General features: G+C 44.6%; 1 protein-coding gene across 2 annotated transcripts in view; it reads left to right on the top strand.

The window, feature by feature from the left end:
* Positions 1–12,578, top strand: part of col5a1 (procollagen, type V, alpha 1) — a 325,186-nt gene that overhangs the window by 290,094 nt on the left and 22,514 nt on the right. For both annotated transcript variants that reach the window (XM_063073758.1, XM_063073757.1), the window contains exons 50-60: positions 296–349; positions 2,150–2,257; positions 4,158–4,211; positions 4,374–4,427; positions 5,092–5,145; positions 5,311–5,364; positions 8,486–8,593; positions 8,698–8,751; positions 8,841–8,894; positions 10,563–10,670; positions 11,260–11,313. In XM_063073758.1, coding sequence (XP_062929828.1) covers positions 296–349; positions 2,150–2,257; positions 4,158–4,211; positions 4,374–4,427; positions 5,092–5,145; positions 5,311–5,364; positions 8,486–8,593; positions 8,698–8,751; positions 8,841–8,894; positions 10,563–10,670; positions 11,260–11,313 — 756 coding nt within the window. The remainder of the gene's footprint in view (positions 1–295; positions 350–2,149; positions 2,258–4,157; positions 4,212–4,373; positions 4,428–5,091; positions 5,146–5,310; positions 5,365–8,485; positions 8,594–8,697; positions 8,752–8,840; positions 8,895–10,562; positions 10,671–11,259; positions 11,314–12,578) is intronic.

The raw sequence follows: 12,578 nt of genomic DNA, 5'->3' as shown, positions 1-12,578 counted from the left end.
ACTCCAGATCCGACACAGCACAAAAAAACACAGTAAGATAAGGAACACAATAATAATTAAAAAAACACAATAAATATGCATAGATACAATCGCTTATATACATAGATTGATTGTACGTCCATAAAGTGATGCTAATACAAGACTATTATCTTTGTTAACTATTAACAATGGCCCACTTGTTGTGAATGCAGGGTTACTGCTAATGTTGCATCTTTGATATTGGTTTGTATATTTTTGTAGATTTTGTTTGAACATGTCGACTCTAACTAACAGCGGTTTCTGCTTCTCCTTGCAGGGCGATTCTGGTGAACCAGGTGCCCCAGGACCTACAGGATATATAGGTCTGCCAGTAAGTGTTTTGCCCTTTAATGAGTTAGATATTGTGTGGACAACCATTTCAACCATCAAAACCAGTTCACAATGCATTTAACTTGATTTATTATTGTCACACGTACTGAGATACGGTGATAAGTTTGTCTTGCGTTCTATTTATACAGATTGAATCATTACACAGTGCATTGAGCTAGAACATAGTAAAGCAATAGTAATGCAGAATGAAGTGTAAAAGTTACCAAAAAAAAGTGCAGTGCAGGTAAACAATAAAGTGCAAGATCATAGTGTGAGACCAAGAGACCATCTCATCATACAAGCGGTCCATTCAACAGTGGGATAAAAGCTGTCCTTGAGCCTGGTGGTACATTCGGCCGAACGAGAGGGGAGAGAAGAGGGAATGTCCAGCGTGGGCGAGGTTTTTGATTATGCTGGCTATTTTACTGAGGCAGTGAGAAATATAGGCAGCCATTAGGGGAGGAGGTTGTTCCTGTGATGTGCTGAGCTACAATACGTCCACAACTTTCCCCAGTTACGTACAGAGCAATTGCCATTCCAAGCCATTATGCTCCAGACAGAATGCCTCCTTATGGTGCATTGATAAAAATTAGTAAGAGTTGACAGGGCCCCTTGAGAAAGTAGAGGCATTGGAGAGCTTCCTTGGCCATGACATCCATGTGGTTGGACCAGGGCAGGGCATTAATGATATTCACACTGAGGAAATTGAAGCTCTTGATATAGAGGGTAGTATGTGCCCTCATGAAATCAATGACCAGCTCTTTTGTTGACATTGAGGGAGAGATTGTTGTCACATCACCATGTCACTAAGCTCTAACTCCTTCCTGTACTCTGAGTCGTCATTATTTGAGGTGCAGACCACTACAGAGGTACCATTTTGAAACTTGTAGATGGAATAGATTCTGGCCTCACAGTCACGAGCGGACAGGGAGTAGGGCAGACTTCTCCTATGAATGCTAATATCTATGTATGTTGAAAAGTTTTGGCTGTACTTTTGACATGCCAAGTGGGACCCCAGTGAGGTCAAGGTGAAGTCAGGATATTGTGGTTGATGAGCATATGTTGTGCAGGGTCTGAAGACAGCTCAGTTCCTGGGCTTACAATGGTGGAACGCAGTAATGGTGTCCGTAACAGATGAAAGTATGACCAGCAGAGTCACCTTGAAAGTGACTGGAGGAAGTCCTACAAATCTCTGACCCCTCTGCTCGCGAATAACCCCATGTCGTAACCTCCGAACATCCCAGGTGTACGTCACAACCAGTGAGTTATCCTTGAAGTGGTGGTCACTGTTGTGATTTGGGAACCCATGCCCTTTGAATAGTGGCTCTGTGTTCCTTTGCGTTCACCTGGGAAGGTTGGTGAAGTCTTACTTTTATTTCTTATCTGAAAGACAGCATCTTCCCCAACATGGTACTTGAATAGTACTGCCTCTCTGATGGTACAATGCTCAGTCAGCATCCCCTCCCTGTCAGTACCCCCTCAGTACTGCACTCGGATGCCAACTTTAGGTGAATTTAAAAGATATCAGCCTTGCAGTCCAGCTGTCTTGTTCTCTGTAACTAAACTTCTCAGTACTGACTACCTGACAGTCCATACTCAGTCCGTACTGCCTTGCTGACAGCAGGGTTCTCAGACTGTAGTGCCTCTCTGTCTGACAGTGCAGTGCTGGATCAGAACTGGTTCTTTGACAGCACTCTGCACCACACTAAAGTGTCACTTGTAGATGGGTTTAAAAGAAATCAGGCCCACCGTGTGACAGTCTAGTTCTGTGCGGCTGAGGAGTTCCCTTTCTCACCCTCAGGGGCCAAAAGGCGAACGCGGGGAGAAAGGTGAGGCCGGCCCGTCTGGTGCTGCTGGGCCTCCTGGTCCGAAAGGCCCTCCTGGTGACGACGGTCCGAAGGGGAGCCCTGTGAGTATTTGCGCACCTCCATTCCTACCTCACACCATCTCCTCCTTCTCTTTAGTATCTTTCTTTATAAACCTGTATCCACCTCCCAGAGCTTTCCTTGAATACCTGAGTAATTGTTCAGCAGTCGCTGCCTTCCCTATCATTAACCAGTCTCCAGACTCACTTCCAGTCTCATGGAAGCTCAAGATTGTAGGAGGACATTCAGTTGTATTTTTAGAAAGAAATATCTAATTCAGTTCCAACCTTTTCTCTGTAGCCCTGCAAATGAACCTCTTCAAACACACATCCAGTCACTTTTTGAGAGTTCCAGTGCAATCAGATTTGCCTTCTGTTTCAGGGAGTGTATTGCAGATCACAACAGCTCTCTGAGTTCTCCTAAACTCTAATTCTTCTGCCAATTATTTCTAATCTGTCATCTCTGTCAGGTTATCAACTCGCTAGCCAGAGGAAAATCTCTCCCTGGTTGCTCTATTAACATCCTTCAAAACTTTGAACAACATCTGTAGTATAAGGAGAGCAATCTCTGCTTCTTTTTTCCCACCATATAACTCAAGTCCTTCACCCTAGCTTTCTTCCCAGTAAATCTCCTCTCCTCCCTCTGCAGGATCTTGACATCTTTCCTAGAATGAGAGGCCTGGTGTTGGATGAAAGAACATATTGCAAAGGTTTTTCTATTCAGTGCCTGTATTTGCATTGTCAAACACCACAAAGACCACTAATTGTACAATCAGCTTCACCTTTGTGGATTAGTGAAGATCCACACCAACCCTTTTGTTCTTGCACCTGTTTTTATTCAAGCTCTCCTTGTTGTTTCTCCCAAGTGCATCATTCTGCACTTACCTACATTAAATTGCATCCTCTTTCTGTTTACCTGTTTATACTTTCTGCTTCTATTCTGTACGGCTAATTGACTGGGCATGGAGCCAGCCTGCACACATACATTTGCCTACAGTGGCCCTATTAGGGAGCTGGGTTTTAAATAATGTTTTTGTTTCTGTATTGCAAAGTCCTCCTCTACCCAAGCCCAAGTCATTTATCTAAAATAAGGAATCAGACAGCCTTATATTGTACCATAGGGGATTCTATTGCATGCCTTCCTTCAGAAAAAGGCTTCCAATCCGTGCCTCTCTGCTTGCTACCCACCCCCTGCCATTTTCTCTCTCAAATTACTGCAGTCCATTTAATCCTGTGTACTTCTATTTTCTCACAAAGTCTGTCTAAAAAGGTTGTTAAAAGCTTTTTGAAGGTCAGTGTATTAAAACACCCACTGCACTTCATTCATCAACCTCTCTTTCGCTTCGTCATACTCCTAATTGTGAGTTTCTTATCTCTGTCAGGAACCTTAACAAATTTTCTCCTGGGACTTTTCTGAGTTAAGTGTTTTCTTCTGAGCTGTGAGCTTCCTTCCTGGAAAGTTGATAGCCTTGAACTCAGAATGTCTCCTCATCAGAGCATTTCAACTTTCAAGGGTTTGATGATAGCAATAAAGGGCAGGTGCCCTCTTATTATGTTGCTCCTCTCCTCCGTGCACCCATTGTCCATGTCTCCTTCCCAATTGGATTCTGTGATCCCTCTTTTGGTCTCCAGTGTCAGATGACTTCAAATCCAGTGACTTTATCCTCAAGCCCCGTTGTGGTCACCCTTTTCCCAATAGGTTTGTTAGTATTATGAATTAAAACCTAGTTCAAGCCCAACCTGAGTCTGAGGATTTAAAATCACTTTTCTTACCCATCCTTACCATTACCGTAAACCGAACACCTTCACACGGGCTAGTCGCAAGAGATACATCTAAGCAAACTCTCCTGACCTGGATTAAGTTCTGATCCAGCCAGCCCAACACAAACGTAAATGATGGTTGAGATTGTGCTAACATTCTGTGCCATCTTCCAACCCCCTTTAGGGACCAGTCGGCTTCCCTGGTGACCCTGGCCCTCCTGGTGAAGCTGGACCTCCGGTAAGATGTTCATTTCTGTTTACGCGTGTTGGTTATGTTTAATCATGAGAGAGCTCCCACTCGGTAATGAACTAAAGTTTGAAACCTGGCAACATTAGCAATGATATAAATCTTGGACTACTTTCCAAAGATCACCATAAATCCCTTAACATTGATTCACAGGGTCAAGACGGACCTGCAGGAGAGAAGGGGGAAGATGGAGAACCTGGACAAACTGTGAGTTAAAACGAAGCAGCAGTGGATGGTTGACAATGAAGAGCTAGATTGGGAGGAGGACTGGAACACCCTTTGGTTCCCTCATGAATCAGTGGTCAGGGAGCAAAGGGACAGCCCCCTGCCATTCAATATCTGTCTATTCATAATGGCTGCTCCCAGTCTCCTCTCAGCTGACATATCTGTTAGGAGTACCACCCCTGCTCTCCCCACTGCCAGCTTAGCGATGGGTATTGGACTCTAGAACTCTATGGACGGTTGTGAATTTACACAATTCACGGTGGGTCCTGCACTGGACACGGATGCTGAAAAAGTGCAGCATCAAGCCTTCGTGTAACAATCTGACCCAAGTAATTGGGGTAGTAACACCTTGATGGAACTTACCAGTCTCCAGGAATGGAATGGTGGGGTGGGGTTGGATTCCACCTATATTAGAATCAGATTCAGACTTAGATTTCTTTATCATGTGTACACGGAAGCCTACAGTAAAATGTGTTGCTTGTGTTAACACTAGACAGAGTGTTGCAGGACTGTGAGATACAAGGGTGAGATGTTGATGAGGAAATCCAGATGTCCATGGTACTGGGTATGATGTGAGCAGAAACGGCCCTGTAAGTAGTATGATGCACCTTGAATGAAGGTTCCAATGTCATCTGTCGTTTTCTAGGGTTCCCCTGGTCCAACCGGTGAGGTAGGGCCACCTGGTCCTCCAGGAAAGAGGGTGAGTTTGAAACAAAGAACGCCATCTCTGTAACAAGCTGCGGCAATCTCCATTCAGACTTTTAGTGTCAGCTGGATACCGAGGCCTGCAAATGCAGCAGGAATCATGCGTACCAGCTGTGTCACACTCCTAGCATTTCATTTGTTTCTCTCTGGTGTTTTGAAGGGTCCTCATGGTCCTCCAGGCCCTGAAGGAAGGCAAGGAGAGAAGGGAGCCAAGGTAAGGATAACCCAGGAGCTCAGACATGCTGTTTTATTTGTGGAACATAAGGAGTTTTGTCTAATGTATCCTGCTTCCTGTCTTATTACCATCTCCAGTTAATTCCACCACTTTCTTCCATTTCAACCTTCTCATAGTCTACAGTCCTTTGAGTTGTACATCTGTGTTCCCTTTTCTGCACCTGTTTTCCATGGGAAACAAGCATCCCTCTACACCCTGCCATTTCCTACTGAACCTGTTTGTCTTCAGGAAACATTCCCTGGTTTACTCAAACTCAAACTCTTCATCGCAGCTTGCACAAGGATGGATTGCTATTGCTTGATCTCCCAGGCTACTGACTCCACCCAAGACCAATGCAGAGCTCTAAACAAGCCCTGAGCACAAGACCAGGAAGAGATTTGATAATAAAAGAACTCTGCTGTTATGAATGAAGAACTAGTTCTTTCCCTTGTCCATTCATCCGTCCCCACTGATCTCCCTCCTGCCACTTAACCTTGCAAACATGACAAGTGCTACACGTGCTCCTAATCTACTCCATCACCACCATTTGTGGCCCTAAATACTCCTTCCTGGTGAGGTGGCACTCATTCATGAGTGCATCAGCCTCAAATATAGTATCTGGTGCTCCTGGTGTGGCCTCCTCCACATCCGATGCAGGTTGGTGGACCAGTTCACCAAGCATCTTCAATTTGTCCATCACAAAAGGCAGAATCTCCCGCTGGTTACTCATTTCAGTTTGACTTCCCATTCCCATTTTGACATATCTGTGCATGGCCTCCTCTACACCACCATAAGGCCACCCTCAGGTTGGAGGAGCAACAGCCCTTATTCTGCCTGGATTGCCTCCAACCTGATGGCATGAACATCGATTTGTGCAACTTCTTGTAATTTCTCCCCCTCCCCCCTCTCTCACAATCCATTCAGATCACTCCTTTTGTTCACCTGCGTCCGGTTCTCCTCCTTCTTCCCTTTAGTCCAGGGTCCACTGTCCTGTCCTATTAAATTCCTCCTTCCTCAACCCTTTATCTCTTCCACCTATCACCACCCAGCTTTTTATTTCACCCCCCCTTCCCCCACCTACCCACTTTCCCCCTCACCAGAACTCACCTGTCATCAGCCCATTTGCACTCCTTCCCCTCCCTCCCCACCTCACTACTTTGGCTTCTGCCTCCTTCCTTCCCAGTCCTGAAGAAGGGTCTCTCCCCGAAACATCAGCTGTTGATTCCCCTCCACAGATGCTGCTCGACTCGCCGAGTTCTTCCAGCCTTTTGTGTGTGTTGCTCTTGATTACCATTATGTGAAGTGTTTAAAGTGGATGGAGTGTTTGAGGAGGCCTTTCATACCGTTGGTGTCATGCTGACAGGGACGCTGGAAAGAACCAGGTGCATCCACCTGAGAGTGGAGAGCAGTCAGTGCCATGTCAGTATGGAGTCATTGCAGACGTGACCTCTCCTCTGCAGCGGCAGCCTGTATAATTTTGCTCGGGCTCTGGAATACCATAGCCTAATCAAAGGTGGTGATGAATCAGTGTATAGGAGGGAGTCTGAAAATCTGGCTAAGTGCTGCCATAACAACAACCTCGTACTCGATGTCAGCAAGACCAGGGAGCTGGTTATTAACTCCAGGAGGAGGAAACCAGAGGTCCTTGAGCCAGTCCTCATCGGAGCTCAGAGGTGGAGAGGGTCAGCAACTTTAAATTCCTCAGTGTTATTATTTCAGAGGACCTGTCCTGGGCCTGGCACGTAACTGCAATTACGAAGAAAGCACGACAGCACCTTTACTTCCTTAGGAGTTTGCGAAAATGCGGCATAACATCTAAAACTTGACAGACTTCTATAGGTGTGTAGTGGAGAGTATAGAGACTGGTTGCACCAGTGCCGGTGAAGAGAAAGTTTGCAAGTAAGTCGTGGATATGGCCCGGTCAATCAGAGGTAAAGTCATCCCCACCATTCATCGCTTCCGCAAGAGAGCAGAATCCATCGCCGGGGACCCCCACCACTCAGGACATGCCCTCTTCTCACTGCAGCCAGCAGGAAGAAGGTGCAGGAGTCTCAGGACTCACACCACCAGGTTCTGGAACAGTTGTTACCTCTCAACCATCAGGCCCACGAACCAGAAGGAATAACTTCACTTAACTTCTCGTGCACCATCATTGAAATGTTCCCACAACCTATGGACTCACTTTCAAGGACTGGTCATCTCATGTTCTTGATATTTATTGTTTATTTATTATTATCATTTCTTTCCTTTTGTATTTGTACAGTTTGTGTCTTTTGTGCACTGGTTGAATGTCCAGTTGGTGCGGTCTTTCATTGGTTCTATTATGGTTATTATTCTATTATGGATTTATTGAGTATGCCCACAAGAAAATAAATCTCAAGGTTGTATATGGTGACAAATATGTATTTTGATAATAAATATACTTTGAACTTTTGATTGGGACTTAAAGCCACAATATCCAGTCTCGGAGATGGTGGAGTTACAGACTAACCATAGCACGGATCCTTACCTCTGTTCTGTGCAGTTACTTGAAATTTAGTAAATCTAACAACAATATGATAGGAGATTAGTTCCTTCCTACCACAGGACGTAAAAGTGGGAACCATCCTTCTTTCACTTGTGTTGATACACTCTGGATGTTCAAACATGTCTTGCAGCTGCACTGAACTGGAATACAGCGGTGAAGTTAACGCAACTACTCAGATGAAGAGACTGCATTTGATTCACAATGACTTACAAACACTCACACTCGGGAATATTTTTCCTTGCTCCTTGGTTTTTCAGGATGACAATAAACCCAAAGGTTCGGACCCTATTTTGGTGAAGTCTGGTCATTTAGATTTGCGAACTGGCCGGACATTAATTAGCTTCAACTTTATCAGTTAAACAAGAATTCTGAATTCCAGGGGATAAATATTTTTATGTAGCCCTGTTATGGTCTGGAAGGGCAGTGGAAGTAGGTTCCTCCGCAACTTTCAAAAGCAGAAGTAGATTGGTCCAAACAGGGAAAATGGGTATGTTATGGAGAGAGGGACTACCAGAATAGGTCTATCTTTGAGACCAAGGTAGGTTGCTCTTCAGTGACCAGCTGAGCCTTCATGGCGTCTCTTATTCTCCTCAGGGAGATGCAGGTGCTGAAGGTCCGCCTGGCAAGACAGGCCCAGTGGGTCCACAGGGATCACCAGGAAAACCCGGATCTGAAGGTTTGCGAGGGATTCCAGGTCCTGTTGTAAGTAAAGAATCTAAACTCCAACCTTTGCCCCAGTCACATTCTTTTACTGCTTCACAACCTTAGAAATTTTGTTTATCACACTTTTCTTTGATTAAATTTAGGGTGAGCAAGGTGTGCCCGGTCTTCCTGGGCCAACAGGTCCACCTGGCCCAATGGTTAGTAACCAAAACTCTCACTTTTAGCTTTCTTTCTCCAAAAGCAAATGGGCTGGATTGCTGCACTGACATTTCCTCCTGTTTTCCAGGGTCCTCCTGGACTACCAGGCCTCAAGGGTGATCCTGGTATAAAGGGCGAAAAGGTACGTTTATCAGCCTGATATCAATATATACCCTCACTGATGCACAGGATCCTGCCACTGAACTACCAAATATCCTCCTTGCTTGATTTCACTCTTCGGTGCCCACATTAGTACCAATATTCTGCATGGAAGATCTTCATTTTTATCTCAAAACTCTGCTGAAACTAATATTCTCTGTATTAAAGGCAACTCCTCATCACTGTATATTCTGATACAGTAGACTAGGCCTCTTCACCTTGGTATGTGCTATCTACAATAAATCCTATTCACCAGAGTGAGTCTTGTTTTATAGGTCCAACCCCTTCTCCTAGGTGTGTGCTTTGCACAATAGATCCTATCAATTCACCATCCTACGTCCTCTTTTTTTTACATGTGACTTCTTCACTGTGTTCCAGCCTCTAGGCCCTACCTCCTCACCCCAGTGCGTCTACTCTGTTGGGCCCTTCACGTGGTGTGTCCTATCGTGTATGAATTACTCTTCTCCTTTGTTTTTCTTCATGCCATCTTTCACACTGTTTTCTCAATAAATAACGTACAACCGTTGCGCTTCATGTTAGAAATGCTACAATGTTCAATAAGGAAGCTGAGCATGGGAATGAGTTCAATGCATAATTCGGCGACTCAGGGTACCTTATTCAAAGGACCAAGGAAATAGTTTTGTCCTTGTTGGAAAACCAAACATCCAGGAAGAAGGGGATTGATGCAAGTTAAGTATTAAGAAGATTGGTCCAATTCCATTCTCACTCAGAAATTAACAATCCTCTCCATAACTTCCATAAAGAAGTGAAAATTCTCCAACTTTGGCAAACGTAAAACGTGTTCATCAGAGCTGCCTGAATAGCTCACGTCGGGATCCATGTCAATTCCCGGATTTCCCCAGTACAGTGCTAAAGAGCCATTAAAATAATACCATTGCTTCAGGGAAGTTTTAGCTAATCTCCAAATAATGAACTAAGTTTCCTTCTGTTCCATCAGTTTGTTGCAATTGATTTTCGAGTCATTGCGCCCATCTCCTGTTTTTCAAGAAAGCTTTATGTGTGTGGAAGTCCTCACTGCCAGTTTAAGCCCCATCCCAGGTGTCCCCTAAGCGTTAACAACTGCGTTATGGATCCTGGCTTAGCCTCCCTCCAGAAACATGGCTGCCAGTTGATTTTTTTCAATGTTCTGGTCTCTTTGACCACAATGTACAAATTGGACTGCACTTTAGCTTGGAGGTAGTATCACAAAATTCTTCAAAGGAGCGTTATCTGGCCAAGAATATAAGGAACTGGTGAGAAAGCCAATTTTAAGGTGGGTAAAGGAAAGAGAGAGGCGGAGGTAGTGACATTTGAGAAAGAGATGGAGAGTGGAATTGCCAGGTTTAGTGACTCTGCAGCTGAAAGTAAGGCAATCGGTCGCAGGCTTAAAAGTAAGAATATGGAAGAGACTAATCAGAAGGAGTGGAGGAGATTATGAAATAATGGAGTAAATTGAAAGTCTGGATGAAAATTTATAAATCAACACCCTTGTGCACCAACCTCCACTGAAGATGGGCAAGCGCAGAGTGGCAAGAAAATCCTTCCTAACAAAGTGACTGTCCTCAGGTCTTGGAGACTGTAAATGTAGCAGCTTCAAAGCAGGGCTGTTCGTCGGTGCGAGTATGTAGTGACTGTATGGTTTGTGTTCCAGGGTCACCCAGGTTTGATCGGATTGATTGGGCCTCCGGGAGAACAGGGGGAGAAAGGTGACAGGGGTCTGCCAGGCCCTCAGGGATCCGTAGGTCCAAAAGGAGATTCGGTAAGTGCTGAGCTACCTCGAGTTTTCTGACCGCGGCTACCCTGATCAAGGAAATCTCTCACTGGAGGCTTCAAGTGAATGGATTTGGGTGCATCCAGCCAGTGAACATCAACATCTCACCATGGATCCAGTCACCAATGGTGGGAGCATTACTTTGTCTGATTTGGTTTTGGGATGTGCAAATTACTGGCATTTACCACCCGCCTCCAGTCATTCCCTGAGTAATCAGTGGCAGATTGGAGACAAAACTCCCATGCTGCTGTTCTTGTGATATTTTTTTACGACTCAAGCAGATGAGATGGTTGATAAACAGGGTAGGTGTTGCGATTAAAGGAAAATTTAGCCCCAGACCATCTAAAAATAACAAGAGCATGAATAAACCAATTGCATTTTTACAGCATACCGATAATTTTATTATATTTGTAGATTTTTTTTAACTGAATGCTAATGTTCAAATTCCCCACAGGGGCGTTGGACTTGATTCTCTAGGCTGTCAGTCCAGTCTTCTAGATTGTTCAAGTAATATCATCACCACTGGTTTATTCTACCCTGTGGTAATTTACAAATGACAGTTATAAATCTCTTTCAGGGTGTCCAAGGACAGTCCGGCCCTATCGGTCCTCCGGGTCCCCCTGGATTAACTGTAAGTATCAAAGGAATCTGACAGGACTACCAGCAAATTACTCAGAATTTTGATAAAAAGTATTTGCTAAATGTGACATATCTCTGCTCACCAGCTGAATGATTAATTTCTCTCAATACCAAGCTTTACTGCAGGCTTGGAAACGTTAGCTGTTTTAAGAATAAAAAATAAAAATTAGTGTGTTGGGGGAGATGTTATCTGGAAAGTTAACATTAGGAGCCATCTTACAAGCTCTTTGGTGTGCATCTTTGAAGAACTATGCCCTGGTTCCTGATAAGAGGGTCAAATTGAACTCTTTACCGATGTCCACCAGTGCCCTACAGCAACTCAAGTCCAAGAGCTGTCAGATTCTTAGCATCATTGTCTGTTTCACCACAGTCTTCCCATTAGGATGTGGAAGCGAGTTGTATCCCATTCTTGGCACTCTCTGTAGTGACAACCTGCAGGTAGTAGAGACTCGACTTGCAACTGACGAGATTCTCCAGAGACCATCACGACCCAACCATGACCATCAAAGGGAGTGACTGAAAGCAGGGATGAGGAGGGACCAAAACTGTGTGAAGAATCATGGGAGGTTACAGAAAGAGGGAGGAAGAGAGAGAGAAAGAGGGACACAAAAAGAAGGGGGAAGTGGGAAGAGAGAGAGGTGGGGCAGGATAGCAAGGCCACTAAAAGATTTGGAATAACAGATATTAATTTAAAAAGTGAGGTTTTGCTTGCTGAGAGCTCAAAGACAGCAGGAACAAAAGGCACGAGAGAACAGGACTTGGTGCTCAGTAGGTTGGGGGGTTTTGGATGCATTCTGGTTTAGAGAGGATCTAGAATATGGTGTGGCTCACTCAAGTGCCCTGGGAAAAAGTCAAATGTAGAAGTAGCAAAGTGTGGACGAGGGTTTGAGAGACAGAAAGGATGGAACAAGGGAAGAGTTGGCCAGTGTAACAGTGGTGAAGAGTCTTGGAAGTGTGATTAAAGTTCATCTTAGAGTCAAGTACATCACAGTATTACGCCGTTGTGTTCAGCCTCAGACAGCTGCCGAGGAGCTGGATAGAATCGGGGCTGGGAAACAAAGCTTGTAGCAGGGATAAGAGAATTTCCAAGATTTAGTTGGCAATTTCTGCTTTTCTTGTTCAGGTGAAGATTGTGAAGGAGGGCAATAGGTCATTTACCTCCACAAGAACAGCAGTTGATTAAGTTTGAGTTTCAGATCAGAATCAGAATCAGAATCAGATTTTTAATATCGCCAGCATATGTCATGAAATTTGTTG

Source organism: Mobula hypostoma, chromosome 21 (genome assembly GCF_963921235.1).
Source record: "Mobula hypostoma chromosome 21, sMobHyp1.1, whole genome shotgun sequence".
NCBI lineage: Eukaryota > Metazoa > Chordata > Chondrichthyes > Myliobatiformes > Myliobatidae > Mobula > Mobula hypostoma.
Note: the sequence above shows the minus strand (reverse complement) of the source record. Positions and strands in the feature narration are given on the sequence as shown.